General features: G+C 36.9%; 1 protein-coding gene across 1 annotated transcript in view; it reads left to right on the top strand.

Moving 5' to 3' along the window:
* The window catches only part of LOC126470270 (hemicentin-1-like), an 808493-nt gene that overhangs the window by 705774 nt on the left and 82251 nt on the right, over window positions 1-20468 (top strand). The window contains exons 51-53 of the mRNA XM_050098010.1: window positions 3261-3383; window positions 13798-14016; window positions 18080-18206. Coding sequence (XP_049953967.1) covers window positions 3261-3383; window positions 13798-14016; window positions 18080-18206 — 469 coding nt within the window. The remainder of the gene's footprint in view (window positions 1-3260; window positions 3384-13797; window positions 14017-18079; window positions 18207-20468) is intronic.

Genomic DNA, 20468 nt, shown 5'->3' with positions numbered 1-20468 from the left:
TTTCTCGACAAGTTAAACTACTTCTAACAGCAATAAACATGCCACCACCAACCGTGTTTAGCGTATCCTTTTGGAACACTGCTAGGTTCTTCGCAAAGATTTCAGCTGAGCTTATATCTGGCTTTAGCCAGCTTTCAGTGCCTATGACGAATTGATCATCAGTGCTTTCTATTAGCTCTTGAAGCTATGGTACTTTCCCAACACAGCTATGACAATTTAAAAGTGTTATACCAATGGTTCCTGTACCTACGTTCTTCCTGTGTTCAGCCTGCACTCTTTGTGACTGAAGCCCTTCTTGTGTTTTCCCGAGACCCTCCAACATAAAAAAACTGCCCAGTCCACGCCACCCAGCCCCTGCTACCCATGTGGCCACCTCCTGCATAGAATGGACACCTGACCTATTCAGCAGAACCCGAAACCCAACCACCCTTTGGCATAAGTCAAGGAATCTGCAGTCTACTCGGCCGCTGACCATCTGAGCCTCTGACTCAGACCCTCCACTCAGCTTTGTACCAGAGGTCCGCAATCAGTCCTGTCGACTATGCTGCAAATGGCCAGCTCTGCTTTCATCTTGCAAGCAAGATTGGTAGCCTTTACCACTTCTGTTAGCTGCTAGATACCAGAGAGAATATCTTCTGATCCAAAGTGACACACATCATTCATACCTACGTGAGCAACCACCTGCTGTTGGCTGCACCCTGTGCTCTTATTGGGAAACGGGAGGACCCTTTCCAAATCTGGAATGACTCCACCCGGTATGGAGTGCATGTTGGTTTTCTTTCCCTTCTTGTCAGCCAAGTCCATAAGGGTCCACTTAACATGCCTAAGGTTGGAGCTCCCAACTACCAATAATCACACCCTCTGTGATTGCCTGGACCTTGCAGGCTGAGTGGTTTCCTCTGAAACAGGACAGGCGACAGCATCTGGCTCAGCGACAGTGTCATCCATAGACAGCACCTGAAACCTGTTTGTCAGACAAACCGGGGAGGCCTTATGTGTGGCCACCTGGGAAGTCTTTCGCTGCCTGCTTCGCCCCAAGGTGACCTCCCACTCGACCACAGGTGAGGGGTCAACCTCAGTGCCAGTAGTAACTGAGTTGGCCACCAGTGAGGACTGATTGGAGGACTTGGACATGCTGGACATCTGTTGGATCCCCACGGCTGGCCCACAACAGTGGTGCCCATCCATTGCAGCCTCAAGCTGTGTAACCAAAGCCATCACAGCCTGAAGCTGAGAGCGAAGTGTCACCAACTTGGTTCACATTCGCACACAACAATCACAGTCTCCATCCATACTAAAGACCATGGAAAACTAAACTATGCAGATAAACAGACTATTGGCGCATGCTGTACAACTCTACTGTACACCCTGATGAAAACACAGGAACTGTGTCTAATAATATGCAGATATTGAAAAACCTAACTACCGAAGCAATCAACTCAGGTAAAACTAAATAATTCAACCCTGATTATGTCACAAAATAAGTTTACTTCCCACACAAATGAAAATGCGAGAACTGTGGCTATTAGATATTAAATTTACACACAGAAACTAAACTATTAAAGCACACAGATGATATAATAACATTCGCTCGTGGAACTCCTAATGCCAGGAATTTTTTGCTGACTTCTACTGCAAGGATTTGACCATCCGGTATATTCTTTCAGTTGATTACCCTCAAATACTCTGTCAAGGCCCTTTTGTTTTGCATCTTTATTTTCTCAAACAGTCTTTGGAGCAGTATGCTTAAGAAGTTTTGGTGCCCAAATTGATACCTTTGCACTCTTAATGAGCTCAGCCAGTGTCTTGACCAGCAGCTTGTCCTCCCATGAAAAGATCGTAGGCACCATCTGCTTAAACCACTACACTGTTCCCACCCTTCCACACACAAACATAAGAGCACCTTTGTCCAGATAGACCCTCCTGAAACTGGATCCTGGACTTGTGTCAGCCCCAGTCTTCTAAAAGAGAGCCATGTGAATAAGTTATATCTGCTGCAAGTCACATTGGCCAGTGGATGTCCATGTTGGGTAACTGCCATCCTGAAAACTGATGCTGTAGTACTTTATCTTGAAAAGTGGGAGTATAAGACTCCTCCCTTGTTCCCTGTTTTAGAGGTAGAGGGAGTCTGATTACCCTCGTCACCATGAGACAGTCTTTTTCTGAAGATCTTAGGTTCAAGACCTTATTGTTCAAATTTGCATCATATAACAGTGCCAGTAAAGATGCCCATATAAAGTTATTACACAATTTCAACCATTCTTCAGAATTTCCCACAAATGTATGTCAATTGATTTAAGTCCCTTTAAAAATATATGATTCATATGTTTGTGATATGTGAATCTTTTGAATCTAACTTGTGGATATCTAGCATAAAAAAGTGTGAGGAAAGGTAAGTTAAACATGTCTCACAATAGATTATGTTTGTAATAAATATAATGGAATATGTAGCAGTGTTGTCCAATCACCCAGAAGTAGTACAAATGCTAAATTTAATTCAGGAGGAAGAAACATAAATCTATATGGTCATCAGCACAACTTTGAGAATCATACTGATACTATTACAGAGTATTTGCAGTCTTTTATATTTCAGTGCTCAACTTATGAAGTGTGGCAGTTTTACAGAATTGATGTTTACCTATACCCATTCTGATGTTTTCAGTTATTGCTACATACAGCCTTTGTTATGATATATCATAGTCCTACACAATTGTTTTTACCCCTATCCATTCCCATGTTTTAAACCCTACTGCATACAGTAGCTGAATTGGATACATGGTACGGAATGCTATTGAAGGTGGTACATTATCAACTCCCATTGAGCCTTTGGGAAAATTTTGAATAATGTGCCAATTGATTGGGACTAACAGGGATCAATGAAACCTCAACCTTGGCCAGAGAGAAACAGAACAGGCAGAGTCTACAATATGGTGAAAAATCAAGCCAACAAGCTTCACTAGAAAATAGTGAACTACCCTATAAAAATACCTATAAATTTTTGCTTTCTAATAAAAAAGTTATCAGTTACTCTCATATATAATTTGTGATTTTAAAAACTGTATTTGACTGAGAGTAGATTTTATTGAAATGTGTAGAGAACTGTATACACTTATTCTGTAATGTAATTAATTTATTGAAATTTTATAACATACTGTTCATTAGTTGCAAGCAACAGTAGCAATTAATGAGTCACTCATGCTCCAGTTTTTATGTGTTATGCTATGTGACAATACAAATTTTATTCTATTGTATGTTTTCAGACATTAATGAATGTCTTGTTGATCCATCTGTATGTTCTCACCACTGCCAAAATGTGAAAGGGAGCTTCAGGTGTCTTTGCCCACCAGGATATAATCTCATGGAAGACCGAAGAACTTGCACAGGTATAATTCTATTATTTTTGGATGTATCTTTGAGTAATTTATGATTTATGCATTAACACCTATCATTTATTTCTTTTCTTCAACATGATTTTTGAGCTTATTTGTCAAGCATTATAACTTTGACATGTGGAACATGTCTGCTGATTACTGCACAATCAGTAATCTGCCACTCAACTGTAAACTAGATCTGCAAGAGTACTCTCTACTGTTTGAGCCACACTTTTTCAATGCAAATACGTAAAGTGTAATATATTGTGCATGCATTTGAATGGAAGCATCTCAGAAATTTTAAACTTCTACAAGAAGTTCTCATAAGTGACATGAGAGAATTAAAAATAACACAACAATTAAAAGTGAGTGTTGCAACAAAAAATACATTGTCCACTAACAAAACATCTGAAAATGCTTGTTGCAAAATGAAACATATTTTGTGTCAACCATGGGCAAAGTCAGTTTCAACCTTAATAACATGCAACAGAGAATTATGTATGACAAAATTTCAAATGAGGCTCAGTTAAAAGAAGATACAATCATTCAACAAACCACAAGTTCATGACAAACACAGTCTCCATTCATATACATGGTGAACCATAACAAAAATGTAATGTCAAATACAGAAAAGTAAAACTAATCTTTTCCATGGAACCTGGAAGAAGAAAGTGATATTTTTTGTGTGGCAACGATGTTTGAGATATCATTCAAGAAACAAAATGCATCAAAAGTTAAATGGCCATTTTAAGTTATTTAAAACCAGGAGCTTGTAGAAATACAAGTTCTTCTTGAAATAATTGTCACTTCTAATAAACTAACAAATAAAACCTTCCTTGTGATCTATGGTGGCTCCAATGATGTTGCATACAACAAAGGTTTGAATGCTGTTAATACCCTGACTGCAACTATAAAACACTTAAAACTTACAGTATGACAAACCACTGCCATCATGTGTGAATGGTGCGTTAAGTGCTGAAGCATGCAGAAGTTTTCATCGGCTTTGCAAATGAGCACATGATTGAAGAAAATATTTAATAGATAACATTATGAAAGCCATGGAATGCATCTTAGCTATATTAATTTGTAGTATTATTAAATGTGTGAGAAACCTTATCCAGTTCAAACAAATGTTTTTGCACAGATAGCTCACTATAAATACTTCAACCTTTAGTAACTGCACTCATGTACAGGAGTAGGACAAAAATATGGGAACACCACAAGAACTGCATGCACAGACATAAATGCAGTGCTAGCCATGCCTGTTGGTTATACTGTTGTGTTTGACCATGAACACCGCCTGTGAAATGTCCTCAATAAGTCACAAGTCTCAGTCAAGGTCAGAACAGTGTTTTATGTAGTTGTGAGTACATTATGTCAAAGGTAAGTGAATTCAAACATGGGTAAATTGTTGGTACTCATATGGCGGGTGCTTCCACAACCAAGGTAGCCAAAGTCTTTGGTGTTTCAAGAAGCACTGTATCTAAGATTTAGTCCCACATACTGGAAAGTGGAAAAACATCATGATTGAAGTCACAACAAAGATGGAAGAGTGTGTTGGGCGATCATGACAGACACTCATTGAAGAGGATCATGATGAAAAATAAGAGACGACAGCTGAAAAAGTCACTATAGAACTGAATGTCACATTCACGAAACCTGTCAGCAGGAAAACGACATGAAGGGAGTTCTAGAACTGAGAATTGCAGGGCCAGCTGGAATATGAATACCACAAATCAGTGATGCAAATGCCTGTAACAGGAAAACATGGAGCTAAAGCCATAAAACCTGGGCTATGGAACAGTAGAAGAAAGTGGTTCAGTCAGGTGAGTCTTGTTCCACACTGTTTCCAGCTTCTACTGAGTTTGTGTCTCAAGAAACATGGTGGGAGTTCAATGATGATTTGGGCAACCATATTGTGCTATTCCATGGGCCCCATGCTCACTCTGCAAATTCACATTACAGCCAAGGATTATGTGACCATTTTGGCTCACCAGGTCTATCCCATGGTACAATGTTTAATCCCACTATGGTGATGCTGTGTTCTGAGAAGACGAGGCCCCTGCTCACACAGCTTGCATTGTCCAGGAGTGATTTCGTGTGCATGAGGATAAATCGTCACTCCTCCCCTGGCCACAACAGTCACCAGATCTTAGTACTATTGAGCCTTTGTAGTCTACTTTGTAGACAAGGGCTCATGATCGATATCCAGCTCCATCGTCATTCCAATAACTCGCTACTATTTTTCAGGAAGAATTCTATATGAATCCCTTGAAAACAATACAGGACATGTATTTATGAGACAAATGGAATGTGTTGTGAATACCAACAGGTGTCCTACACCATAATAGGTGTGGTGATGTGTTGTTTTTGTGGTATGTCCATATTATTGTCCACCTGTTATATAAAGACCCATGGAAAAACTCATTAGTCAAATAACAAATAAAGTCTCAGATCATTGAGTAGTTATTATTTTTGGACAAAATGATATCAATTATTCTGAAAAGCAGAAACTGACAAATTTTCCATCATAATATTAGAGACTTGAGCAGTAAGCTAAATGACAGTACAGTTGATGTTACGGTGGTAATTGGTTTCCTGACTGGAATTAGTACCTGATTCCATGCTAGATATGCATTCAGTTATGCTCATTCTGACTTCGTTCAAGAAAAACGTGTAGTCATATACTTACCTTTATTCTAGAATATCTTAAAAACGTTAAAACTGCATAGATGTCACTTGGAAGTTCACAATCTACAAGGTACACTTCCTATAATAGTAGAGTTGGTTACCAGAAATAAAAAGGGTGGAGATCAGTTTAAGTGATTTTCATGATTTATTCAAGCATTGGATTCCACATGTAACTCAGTGTGATAAACATTTTATCGTGAACATCAATACTGTGCAACACTGTGACATTAAGTGAACTTTTAAAAAATGTATCTGCTTTCTATAAGGGGTGATCAAAAAGTTCTCATTTCAGGGAACTGGTGCAGCATATATGCAATGTGGCTTGACTCTGATGCAGGTATGTAAGTACCAATATGTAGGCAAAGGATTAGGGTGGCATTCATGACTTTTCGATGTGCATGCGATAAATGCAGAAACGTGAACTTTGGTGATGTTATTAGCAAATGTGTCCAAACAAGACCAACATGGTGCTATTCTTTTCTTGGTTGATGAAGGACAAACACTGGTGGACATCCACTGGAGAATGAAGAATGTATATAGGTCAGCATGTCTGTCAAAAACCACCATTATGGAATGGTATTCCAAGGGGTGCTGCTGCTTCAGGGTAACACGTGTTCCCCATATCGCAAATGTCGTAACACAGAAGTTACACCAAATCAAGTGGGAGACACTTAAGCACACACCCTATAGTCCTGATCTCTTGCCAAGTGATTATCAAGTCTTCAGTCCCTTAAAAAAGACCTTGATGGGTTGATAATTCCTGTCAGACATGGACATGCCATGTTTTACCAGATGGGTTTTGTCAACCTGGTGTGTCAGTCAGACGAGTGCCTCAAATGGCTCTAAGCACTATGGGACTTAACTTCTGAGGTCATCAGTCCCCTAGACTTAGAACTACTTAAACCTAACTAACCTAAGGACATCACACACATCCAAGCCTGAGGCAGGATTCGAACCTGCGACCATAGCAGCCACACAGTTCCGGACTGAAGCGCTTAGAACTGCTAGGCCACAGTGGCCAGTGATGATTGCCTCAGTGCTCATAGCAATTTTGTCTGACTGGTATACTGATTCTAGACTGTACTGTCTTTGAAAAGAAACTTTTTGATTGACCCTTTTAATACATCCAAACAGTATCTTTCCCTCTCACTTTTTCATGCCAAATGTGCAATTAGTCCAGAGTCAGTAAAATGTTTACATTTTAACATCCTTAGGTCACTAATGAATGACCTGATTCATGTCAAATACAAACTGATGTTTACAATTTTCACATAATAATTCTACTTCTGATAATGACCAATAGCTATGGGAATATAATCTATTGTTCCTGTTTTTCAGTAGTACAAAGGATGTGAGCTCAGCATTTGTTTCAGAACTACAAGATCATTTTTTAATGTTTACTTTTCTCTGAAAGTGATGTTACAGTGTTATAAAAATCAAAATAGGATCCTAGAATAAACATTTGTCAAAAACAAGTTTGTTTACAAATTTTTATTTAAGACACAATTTAAATACATTATGCTTGGATTATAACCCAACATGACACGTTTGACAAAATTCAAAATGCCTTGTGAATACTCAATTTATAAGTTTTCTAATGAGCTATAAATTCTCAAAATGTAATGACTTTTTATAAATATGCAGATTTTGATGTTAGTGGTTCATTAGATTGTGTACCAATTTTTATATCATAATAGTTTTGATTTCATTTTCTTATGGAAGTTATAAAAGGAAATTGAGTATTATCTATATTTCAATTGTTGCTTTTCAATATATTTGTTTTAGATATTTGTGTGTCACATCAAATGATTCTCTTCAGTCGTCATTGGTCCCATTTATGCAGGATCATTTTCCAGCCGCAGCAATATTGAAGATTTGATGTTTTATCAGATTCCTGATAATCATGGTACACTCGTGAAATGGTCGTACAGGAAAATCCCCACTTAATTGCTATCTTGGAAATGCTGTGTCCCATCGCTTATATGCTGACTGTAATACCACATTCAAACTCATTTAAATCTCGATAACCTACCATCACAGCAGCAGTAACTGATCCAACAACTGTGCGAGACACTTCTTGTACTATATAGGTGTTGCTGACCACAGCACCATATTCTGTCTGTTTACATATCTCTGTATTTGAATATGCATGCTTATACCAGTTTATTTGGTGCTTCAGTGTACATTACCTTACCAAAAAGTCAAGCACATGGGAAACATGGTCTGAGGTCAATGTAACTTTGTACAAAATTACACAATCTGTAGGTATGACAATGATTAGAGCTGCAATTCTCTGTGACTGGTAGAATGGCCCCCAGACTTCATTAGTGTTGTTTTTGTTAAATGTTATTACCAGACCTGATAAGGTACATAAAGAGCATGAACAGCATCAGATGTTTAGTGATCACTGTAAAGTACCAGGAGATGCTGCATATTCATGTGAGACACCATTATCTGCACCTGACAGAGTTCGAAAAGTGGCTCATTGTGAGTCTCCGTTTGGCTGGCTGTTTGAATCATGCAGTATCCAAAGTTTTGGTGCATTTGGATGTGGCAGTGGACCCATGTTTGACTGAATAGGAACATGAGAGCAGGCACACTAGTTTTCAAGGCTCTGGTTGACCATGTCTGACCACAACAAGGTGGAATCACTGTATTGTACTGTGCAACCCCTTCACATATGTGCCTCCAATCCAAAAACAAGTAATGGACTGTCTACAACATTCTGTGTCATCTCATACCATTAGTCAGAGATTAGTAGCAGCTGGACTAGGGAATTACTGTGCCATTTTAAATGTTGTTGAAAGACATATAGGCAATCACAAAAGACCAATTTTTAAGTGTTCTTAAATAAATGGGCTGCAGTGGCTTCATAGCAAAAGCTACAGGAATACTGAAACATCCTTATTCTAATGTTTTTAACAAAACAAGTACATGTTCTATAGCCATCAAAGAAGTAAGGAAAACCATATCTGCTTTATGATCGAAGTTTCAACAAGTGTAGATAATATTTCCAGAAAATTGCTAAATGCCTCCTGCTCAGAGGATGTAAAGGCAGTTGTTGTCCACAAATGTAATGCATCACTCAGTCTGGATTCTTCCCTGGAAGATTTATTGATTTGATTTTTAAAGCCCAGAAATTTTACATTGTGTTTCCATAAAAACATGAGGCTAATGACAAAACGTTAAATATACAGTAAGTATTTTTTTCATAACAGGGCACATGCAACTAGAAAAAATGTATATACTCACAACAGTAAGTTCCACTTACTTTCACTTGCTTTTAATAGTTAACAAATAAAATTATACATCAAAATACTGGACACGTATAGTGCCAAAAATGACTATGTCTATGAGATATAGAAATATTAAAGCTCACAGCAGCTACGCAAATATTATAAACCATAAACAGTGTGTGTGTGTGTGTGTGTGTGTGTGTGTGTGTGTGTGTGTGTGTGTGTGCATCTTATACTGAAACAGCTGTGCAAGTTATACAACAAATAGAATATTATGCTTACAACAAGATTAAAAAATCTTTTCCTAAGATTTAAACTGTGTGGTAGAAAGGATGAGTGCATATAGTTAATGCAAGTTTACCTTCAGTTACTTGTCAACAGAATAAAAAGTATGCTACATTAGCATTTCATTTCCTTCCTACCTAAAGGTATTGCTTTTCCTCGTAATCAACAGGGGTATTTTGTTGAAGCCTATGCTGTCCAAATTTCTCAGCCCATCTTGACTTCTGCTCAATCTTTAGATCACCGGTTGAATGTTTGCTTTGATTCTTGTGTCATGGTTGTGGGTCTCTACATATCTTGGAAACAAACGAAACTTGTTGGAATGCAAATACTGGCAACTTACAATACATAAAGTTTTTTCAAAATGGTTTTAATGGTCTATCCCACTACACTCTGTTCATTATTTTCATTATTCTTTATTGAGTAAGGAATTTTTTTTTCTGTAAAAAACCCCCTTCCCCCCACCCCTTAAGGGATGCCGTATACTATTGTTGAGTGTGCAAGCCCATGATACACTGTTTTTAGAGCTTTTATATCACATTCCTTTCCAAGGATTCCGGATGCATAACAGAGACTTTTCAAGTTTTCTCTGTGGTGGTCCCACAAGAGTAAACTGGCCATCTACATTCCTAGAAATTGTCTCTGCATCTTGTTCAACTTCTTTGCCTTCAATATGTATGGGTTTCATATACACATTATGGTTTCAGTATGGGTTAGGGAGCATATAAATTACCTTTTTTGGATTTAGCAATAGTTTATTGTTGTGAAGCAAAGATAGATGTGTTTCAGTCGTGCCATTAACCTTGCATTTCAGTTGAAAAGCTGAAGTGGACTGGAAGGGAAAATTTGTGTCATCTGCTAACAATACAGAAATATTTGGTAGATTTAATGGAAGGTCATTAGATGTTCTGATAAATATTGAGCTGTTTATGACATTACATACAGATGTGACAGTTTTCACAGAAATATTCTGTAATAACTGATCTGAGATACTATCAGCACCACAAGCAGGTGGTGATTGTGGCTCATGATTTTTCAATTACTGGGATCAGAAAAATGGTCACATCTGATGTTGGGAATAAAGTTTTTGTGATTCAGCTTGTATGTTGATTCCTTCACCAGTGAAGTGAATTCAGTTTTTTATTATATATTTGTGAATGTTAATATTGTCAAGGTTCACCAAATAGCAGAAGCATTGAGTTTTCAACATGCATACATACACAAGAAAAAGAAAGCTTTGCTAGATTTTAGAAACAATCGTGTGAAAAACTAGAGTACACACACACACACACACACACACACACACACACACACACACACTCCTTTGTGCATCTACATTGTGCTGACTGAACACAAAATGCTGGGATTTACATTCTGCCACAACTTTCCTTGTGATGATTGCTGATAATATTTATTTCAAACGTTTCTATTATCCTGTAGAATGGCTGTTCCCATAACCAGTCATAGATTCTAAGTAAAGCGGTCATCATGGCTTTACTAGCCATGGTGCTGCTGTAGGTGATATGCTGTTACCTTCTTCCAAACTCTGAAATGACTTACCAGCCAGTTATAGGAGGACATACAGTTTTACATGGGTTCCAAACCACAGTGCAGCTTTTTCACGTCAACAAATATCGTCAGAGGTGAAAGAAGTGATATTTGATAGACAAAAATCCTAAAACTGACTGGGGATCAAATGCAAAACCTTTGGATTTCTAGTCTGGCATTTTACAGCTGAGCCACTGAACTACACTAATACATCCTTGGTTCAGTAATATTTTAGAGAAATTTATTTATTTGTTTGTCCATATAAATCTCTTTTTCAGTACATATACCATACACAAGATAGTGGACAGGAAACCTTTTTAGCTATAGGTTTTACAAGCATCAAACATACGTCATTTAAATTTTTATGACAAATTGGATCTATACAGTTAATAATTACATATTTTATTAACCACTGTACATTTTCAACTTATTTCTACAGTTCAAGATACAAATTATATTTTTTCTTGTATAAAATACTGTGAGATTGAATAGTAGCAGTTTTGTAGAAGGTAGGCTGTCACAGACTTTTTGAAGTTCTGTAGTTCAGATAGAGATTTTATATGTCATGTTAATCTGTTGTATAATTGTATAGTTTCTGCATGATATACACCTTTTTGGCATAAAATGGTGTTACAACAACTAACATGTAATGTCACTCTCTGGCCTGGTACTGTAATCATGGACACTTGTTTTGATAAGGAAGGTCTTCTTTTCTCAGTATTTTTTTTTTCTTTTACAGCTACTTCCAATGTATAAATGCAGGGGAGGGGTAAGATCTTTAGATCTTTAAAGAAAGGTTTACATGGTTTTCTGCTACTCACTTGTTACATTATTCTTATAATGTGCTTTTTGTTTCCTGAAATCTGTTATAGTCTGGTGTACATTTCTGCAGCAAATGATACCATACTTCAGTATTGAAAGTTCATGAGCAAAGTTTACAGCCCTAAATGTTTCTGCATTAATATTGTTGCAAAGAATGGTAGTACATAGCTAGTCTTCCTAGTTTTGAATTTAGGTATGTGATATGAGAGATTACCATTTAAGATTTTCTCTGATATGAATCCCAAGATATTTAGTTTCAGTGAGCACTAATGTTTTGGTCATCTATACATGTTACTGGTTTTGCTACATTTTTGTTTTGATCTGTGTGGAAATTCATGAGTACTCTGTTTTGGGGGATCAACTATTAGCCTCTTTCTGATAAACCATTAAAACACTTCTTTTGTAATATCTTTTGCAGATACAGTAAGATTTTCTTCTTTATTTCCTTCAATCAATAGACTGGTGTCATCTGCAAACAGTGCTGGTTCAGAATCCCTAATGTGCAACAGAAAATCATTAATGTATACCCAAAAAATAAAGGGACCTAAAATAGAGCCCAGTGGAACACCATACCTTATTCCACATGGTTCTGAAAGGTGTACCTGATGTTCATTTCCTTCCATGCACTTAATTTCAGTTACCTGAGAGTGATTTAATCCACTGATTTGGCACACCTCTCACACCATACCATTCAAGCTTTCTCAGGAGCACAGAATGATCAGTCACATCAAAAGCTTTTGTTCGGGCGAAGAATAAACCTGAGATTTTCCTGTGGTTGTCCATTGCATTTATGACATAGTTTATCAGATTGAAAGTGGCTGTTTCAGTTGACCACTGTGGCCTGAAGCCATGTTGATATTCAGAAATAATATTGTTCTTGTTCAAGAATGTTGTTAGTTGTGAAAGGAACACTTTTTCAATAATTTTCGAAAACTCTGACAGTAGTGACCCAGGCCTATAGTTCCCCATACACTGCTGACCATCTTTTTTATATAGGGGTATTAATTTTGCAATTTTCAGTTGCCGTGGGAAGACACTACGTGGTAGGAATGAAATGGATATGTCTAGTAAAGGACAGAGTATGTGTCTTGCTGTTATTTTTATAATATAATGTGGAATATCATCAATACCTGTTGAGTAACTACTCTTCAGTAAATTAATGGTGTTTAGGAGTTCTGTTGGGCCTATTGGACTGAGGAACATGGATATATTATTTACTTCAATAGCTGAAAGATCATTCAGTATTGTATTATGTCAGTTACTAAATTTTTCCTCCATTAATTATCCAGAAACAGGTGCATAATAAGAATTTAAGTTGCTTGCAACTGCCCTAGCATCAGTGACATTGCTGCAATCACGTGATATCACAATATTTTTGTGAGTTGTCTTCTTTCCTGTAAGAACTAAGTGTATTTTTGAAGCTTACAAAAATATGTTGAGTATGTAATTTTATGTGATTTTCCAGCCTATAGAAATATGTGTCTCAGTATGTTGAAGGCTTGAGCCACATTTATTACTGTTAACTGGCTAATGTTCTAGACAGTATATTTTTGAGTTTCCAGTCTTTGTCTGGTGCCACAAACACTGTCTTTTCATCACCCAGGCTATTACATCTTTTGAAATTATTGCTCATTTACAAGTATGGCCAGTGAAGCCATTGACTGTTATGCATAAATAGTGATAATGGAACTGGGAACACAAAAATATACCATCAGTCAATCACCATGAGAAATCTACATAAATTATAAGAAATGTTCTGTGTACTCCCATTCTTATGTAATTAACAACAGCATGCACACATAACTTTTAACAGCATCAATAAAGAATATAAGTGTATTTTCTTTCAGTTTCAGGTAATGAGAACTGGGATTATGATGAGTTTGCAGAGTGGACAGACAGTTTTGAAGACAGGAACAAATACATGCCACATAATTTAAATGTTAATAGGCCAGTCAGACGACATAAAAAACCTAGAACTCATCTACCAAAACAGTTCTTCAGAAGTCTCTCTAGCCACAATGATGACTGTGAGCAAGGCTTTGCAGTTAAGAATGGCATTTGTGAAGGTATTGTTATAATTTTTTCTGCAAGTATGTGCCATATACAATAATCTTACAAAACCATACCTTCAGATGAATGTTGTGGCCTCTTCTTGTTTTTGTAATATATGATTTATGGATCAAATTTTATTTTGTGGTATATGTATGTCTAATGTATTCAAAATATGAATTAAAATATCAATTTCAGTAATGACATGGTAATAGTTCATGAAAGTACAAAATCAGCAGGTAAGCTGTGTTATAAGTAGCACTTATACATGTAATATTTGTTGCTCTGTGACTATGATGTACTGCCAAAACTGTCAAAGCTTTTTTTTTTATTTTTTAATGTCAGTGAAGTACTTTTTATTCTTTTTTGTCTATGGCACTGCTCCTACAGGTATTCAGCACACTGTATGATTTGCTTAAAATCAACACATATCATCTTACAATATACAAAATGATTGTCAGTTTAATGTCAGCACTGTCAGCAGTAGATTGATGCACTTCACAGTTTCGTGGACAGAATTTTGGCCAGTGTTTACTTTCACGATGTGAAATGGGTAGTACTGCTGATGGGCAAATATAAAAGTAAAAGTGATACACTTCCTAATTCTAGAATATGCCTTCCTTGGGGAGTAGGAGAGCTTGATTTGAGTACATTTAAAGGAAGGCGGGATACATAGACACCAGGCTGAGAGGGAGCCACCTATATATAATAAGGACAAATGGGGACAATGATGAAGGGGATGTTGTCAGAGGTGGTACATTGTTAAACACTTTGCAGAGATGTTAAGGACAGAGAGAGAAATAGTGTTTCTGATCAGAGCATACTTCACGAAGTCCTGTGGCTGTTCAGATTATGTTGTTGGTTCATTCCTGTTACAATAACATTACTGAGATAATTTGTTCACCACAATAAATGTTGTTAGAGAATGTTACAGAGAGAGACAAGAAGAAATGTGGAGATTTTGACAGTGAAAACATGCATGTGTAGGCTATAATCTGTTTACTGGCCACAGAATTGACCAATTTCAACTGTGGGTCATTTTAAAGCACATATTTTAAGCTTCATATGTCATTTCACATTCTTGAAGATTAAATATGAGCTTGAAAATGACCCACAGTTTAAATTGGCCAATTTCATGGATAATAAACAGATTACAGCCTACTTTGGCCATCTTTTCATTCTCAAAACACATTGAGGCTGTGGACCCCTAGAAAAATAAAATTTTAAAATGTGGAAATATATAAAGAATATTAAGATCTTATGCTCATAGAATATGTAAGAAAAAAAAAACAGAATGTCTGGAACCAGACTTTCAAGAGATAGAAGTACTATAGGAACAGAACAAAACAAGAAAATTCTACCACACAGGAGTAACAATGAGGAAAAATTTTTAACCCACACAAAATCCATATAAAACTAAATGTGGTAAGATAAGTAGACTAACAAAAAGTATTGAAGGGATGGGTAGAATATTTTGAACATGTGCCCAATACCAACTCAGACCAGGTATCAAGAGATCCACAAGAAGTGGAAGAGAATGTAGAGGAAAGAGAAGAGGGAAGGGAAGAACCAAAATGACCAACAATGCAACACGTGGAGTCAGTGATATATAAATCAAAAAATATCTATGCACCTGGTGGAGATGGCATAGTGTTAGAACACATAAAATTTGGTGGAAAATCTCTGACACATGAAATACATGCACTAATTAATAACATAAAGATTTTAGCATGTGAAAATTAGAGGCATAACTTTATTGAATACAGCATACAAGATATTTTCTGGAATGCTGAATGGAAGGATAAAAAATTTTGCTTAAGATATCCTTTGAGAATACCCATGTAGCTTCTGACCAAAGAAAGGCACCCCTGAGCAGTTGTTTTTCACTGGAAAAAATAATGGAGAAATTTCATGAATATGGCATAGATCTCTACTTCCTGTTTGCTCATTTTAAGCAAGCTTTTGATAGCATTAATAGGCCAGCATTGTATAAAGCACTAAAGGAATTGGGAATCTGTGACAAGTTTAGAATGTCATTTGAGTTAACAATGAAGGGCACAAAGGCAAAAATAAGGGTGAACAACAAAATGATGAGGATGAAGTGAAACATGGTGATGGTCTCTCTGCAGTCCTGCTTAACTTAGCGCAGCACAATGTGATACAAAACAGATTAGAGAAGAACAATTATTACAAAATATAGTCAGATATGTGCATATGCAGATAATATTGCAATTGTGGCAAGAGATGTAAAACCTCCTGAAGAAATACATGAAATAATGGAAACAGAAGGAGCAAAAAGTGGCTTTACTTTAAATGAAAATAACACAAAATACATGGTAATGTCCAATTGTAAGGCCAGAAGAACATCATATGACCTGAAGGCCTCTAATAAATGTGCTAAACTGCTTCCATTACCAAGGTGTCCTTTTAATCAGTAATAATAATATGAGACAATGTATTAGAGACAGGATACGAGCAGGAAACGGAGTCTATTATGCAAACTTATATGTATTTAAGGATTCTCTTATTACAAGAACAATCAAGTTAAGAGTGTACTATTCCCTTGTATGACCAGTTGTCACACTTGGGTCAGAAATCTGAATGATGAGAGAAGTAGATGTTAATAAACTAAGGGCATTTTAAAGAAAAGTCCTGCAAAAAGTTTATGGGTCTGTGGGAGAGGCAGATGTTTGGAGAATAAGGTAAATACACAAGGCATACACAAGGAAAATGTGTAACAAAATTTATTAAATCTCAAAGAATATGCTGATTAGGACATATGAGAAGGATGACAGATGACAGGATGTCTTTCCACCAGAAGGTAGGGCCAACCAAGAGCCAGATGGCTGGACAGAGCGTTGGCTGACCTTAAAAGAGATGGAGATCCAAGGATGGAAGAGAAAAGCAGAGAACAGCTGTATGGAGGAAGACTGTTGGGAAAACCAAGGCCCATCGAGGGCTGTAGTGCCAAAGAAGTCAAAGAAGAAGAAGTATATGTTGTTAGTCTGTTTCATAAATTTTTGGAATTTGCTGAAAAACATGAGAATCCACATGGTAACCTGTTATATCAATAGAGCCCAAAAGCTATTTCAGCAAGTCTCTACAATGCCTCATCTGCAGAAAGTTGTGAGCAGATTTTTGTGAAATAGATTTTAGAAAAAATGTTTTCTTAAGAATCCATTTGGTTTCTTTGCATCTACCATGGGTGAGGCCCAGTCAGTAGCAGAGATGGATCTGATAATTTGTTTCTTGTGATTTTCCACTTCTTGTTTCGGTGTTTCTTTGAGAGTAAATGGAACTAATTGAGCCCTACAAAATTTTGGAGTAGCTGTTGGTGTAATTGTAATTTATGTTTGGAACTGAGCTGTGGACCGCAGCCAGTGGGGAAGAGTAGTGCAATCCCTATGCAAAGATCATCTACTTCAGTGAAAGGAATGGAAGCAGAGATTATAATTATTTAATTGTGTACTGAGGAACCAAACATGGTGAGAGTAACTAGGTTCAAATACATTTACCACATCTGGTAAATTGGCTACTATAATTTCTACTGTTTATCCTACTTTTTGTATCAAACTTGACTGAAAATTTCCTGTTTATTCAAAAACATGAACTATTTGCAACATTTGCCCTAAGGACAAATTGACTAATTTCAATCCTTCCTGTCAAATTTCCCTATCTGGCATGTAGTGTAAGAGAACAGATGTTTTTATTGCCATTCTACACAAGAGATGATCATTGAATTGTAATTGTTGACACAACTACCTGTAATTTTATTGCCTTCCAAAGTTTTTGTGCTTATATACTTACAAAAGCACACTCTTCTTATTTTGAGTGTATTTGTGTGTCTGTAATTTCCAAATCTAGTTAATAAAATATAGAATCATGAGAGAACACCACTCAGTAGATACAGCAAGTAAAGTCAACATTTGATAGCTGGCTTTTTTTTATATGCCTGTCCATTGCACAGCATCCTGCTATGATGAGTGGTTGCCTTAATCTCACTTTTTACGTTCCATTCAGTATATGCAATTATACTCAGATTTAGCTTAGTACATATTTTGGTGTTATGTTTATTTACAGATATTAATGAATGCAATTCTGTACCAAAAGTTTGCACAAATGAACAGACATGTCTGAACAAGAAAGGCTCATATCTCTGTTTGGATACACCATGCCCTGAGGGATATGAGAGAGATCCACATACAAAGTAAGAGAATTGATATTAGTTTTCATTGCTCACTTACTTGCTATAAGACAGGCATTCAACTTATATAAAACTTTGTTGAATGTTTCTATTAGAAACTGCTTATCTTGATAATAAAGATAAATTCATGACAAGCTGATTGGTGATTTAAAACTTTGTCTGCTATAGATATGCTTTCTGCACACCATGATGAGTGCTGATTTATGTAATATGTTGAAATGAGCTGTATATTTACTAGCTATTTCCTGTCAATAGTGGGCAAATCAAATCAGAAATTTACTGATACAATCAGGAATAACGAATTTTTAGAAGCAAGTGTTCCAAAATATATGACACACGCAGCTACAAAAAACAAGCAAGGAGGAAACAAAATCACTTACTGAATCACTAAAGACTGAAGACTCACATTAGTATGATAAAGTATGAAGTAGACTTATGAAGATCTGTCCTCCATACACTAGTTTTGTGCTTGGTCACCTGTCCAATATGTCTTTCAAGTGTGATCAGTCTCCAGACATATTATAAAACTCTTAAATAAAATGATTTTACAAAAAGAAAGAAAGATATAATGCAAAAATTATACTCTAATAGTCTTGCTAGCAGTGTTCATGAACGTTTTAGAGAATGTATTGAAACTCATTTTCATATTTCTTTGTGAAACAGTTGCAGGACAAAGTTGAAGTGTGTCCTTTGCTTCAACAAAAACATCTGACTGTCAGGAATGATGTAATTTTCTGTAACTGAGACAACACAGCATTAGAGGAAAAGCTGAAAAATGATTCATTTCTTATCTAAACTATAGGACACAGCAGGTTGTCCTCCAGTGTCAACGAACAAATTTGAATCTCACTTGGATTCTGATTTGTATAACAAATTTCAGCAGCAGACTTTTACCAGTTCTGAGACTTTTTGGAAGACCTGGAGAGAAGTTATGGTTATCTGTCATATTACTGTGGCATACCCTATATTAGTTGAGGTATGGCTCTAGACAGACTTTTTGAGCTTCAGAGTAACTTGCAAATGTTGATTTACTACAAAACGCTTTATGAACGGCATTCTTAAACTTATGAAAATCCTCAAAGATATGCATTTATTCATGTAAATATACGCTGAAATAAGAAATGGGTGAAACATAGCCAAAAACAGTATCAAGAAGGAACTGTCCAACCTAGAGAGATGACAGAATATGAAGACTGTGCAGTCATCAGAGAGGCATTCAGAGCCCCAGATTCATCATTGTCTATTCAATGACCACAAGGACCATTAACGGGCAGCTCACAAAAAGGAGGATGAGCTCACGATGCCCATTGCACTAACTACCATTGACCTCTGCTCACCAACAAGCTCATTTGCAGTGGTGTCAGGCACATTTGGCCTGGAATCTCATTGACTGGAGTGGAATTGGCTTCAGTGATGAGTCCCACTTTGAACTGAGCCCCAATGATGAGCAAATAGATGTCTGGAGGTGCTCCGGAAGGTGTTGGGCCAACATGTCTGTCGCCCACCATACGGCTCGACAACCAGGAGTGTTGGTCTGGGATGCCATTTCATTTCATATCAGGACCCTTTTGGTTGTCACCTTCAGCTCTCTTACAGCACAGCAGCATGTCAATACTATTTTGTGCCATGTTTTGTTGTCCTTTCTGGCAAGCCATCCTGGGCTTATATTTCAGCAAGTAATGCACCCCCACATATGGTGAGAGATTCTACTTTTTATCTTCATACTTGCCAAACCCTAACTCAGCCAGCAAGGTTACCAGATCTCTCCCCAACTGAGAATGTTTGAATCATTATGGGCAGGGCCCTCCAAGCAGCTCAGAATTTTGATTATATATCATCCCAGATGGACAGAATTTGGCATGATATCCCTCAGTAGAACATCAAAAAATTCTTATCAATCAATGCCAAGCCAAATAACTACTTATATAAGGGGCAGAGGTGGACCTATGTGTTATTGACTTGCTTGATTTATGAAGCTCTTTCTCTTGACTAAATCATCCACTTTTTTATTGTAGTCATTTGTTTGTTTTATATCTTCTGTGCTAGATTAGATGTCCATTTCATTTCAATAGATTCATAGTGATGAGATCCTCCAGGAGGTAGAACATGTACACTAGCAAGCCGAAGGTGAACATTGTAATGTTAGTTTATCCCATTACAAATATGGTAGCAAACATTTTTTAGAACAAAAAGGCATGTTTTCTACAAGAAGTGGCTAACAATGCAATCAAAGTAGGACACAACACATGCCAGCTGTCTCTAATG

The sequence above is a fragment of the Schistocerca serialis genome, chromosome 3 (assembly GCF_023864345.2).
Source record: "Schistocerca serialis cubense isolate TAMUIC-IGC-003099 chromosome 3, iqSchSeri2.2, whole genome shotgun sequence".
Taxonomy (NCBI): Eukaryota; Metazoa; Arthropoda; class Insecta; order Orthoptera; family Acrididae; genus Schistocerca; species Schistocerca serialis.
The sequence above is the reverse complement of the archived record's forward strand: the minus strand, read 5'-3'. Positions and strand labels throughout refer to the sequence as shown.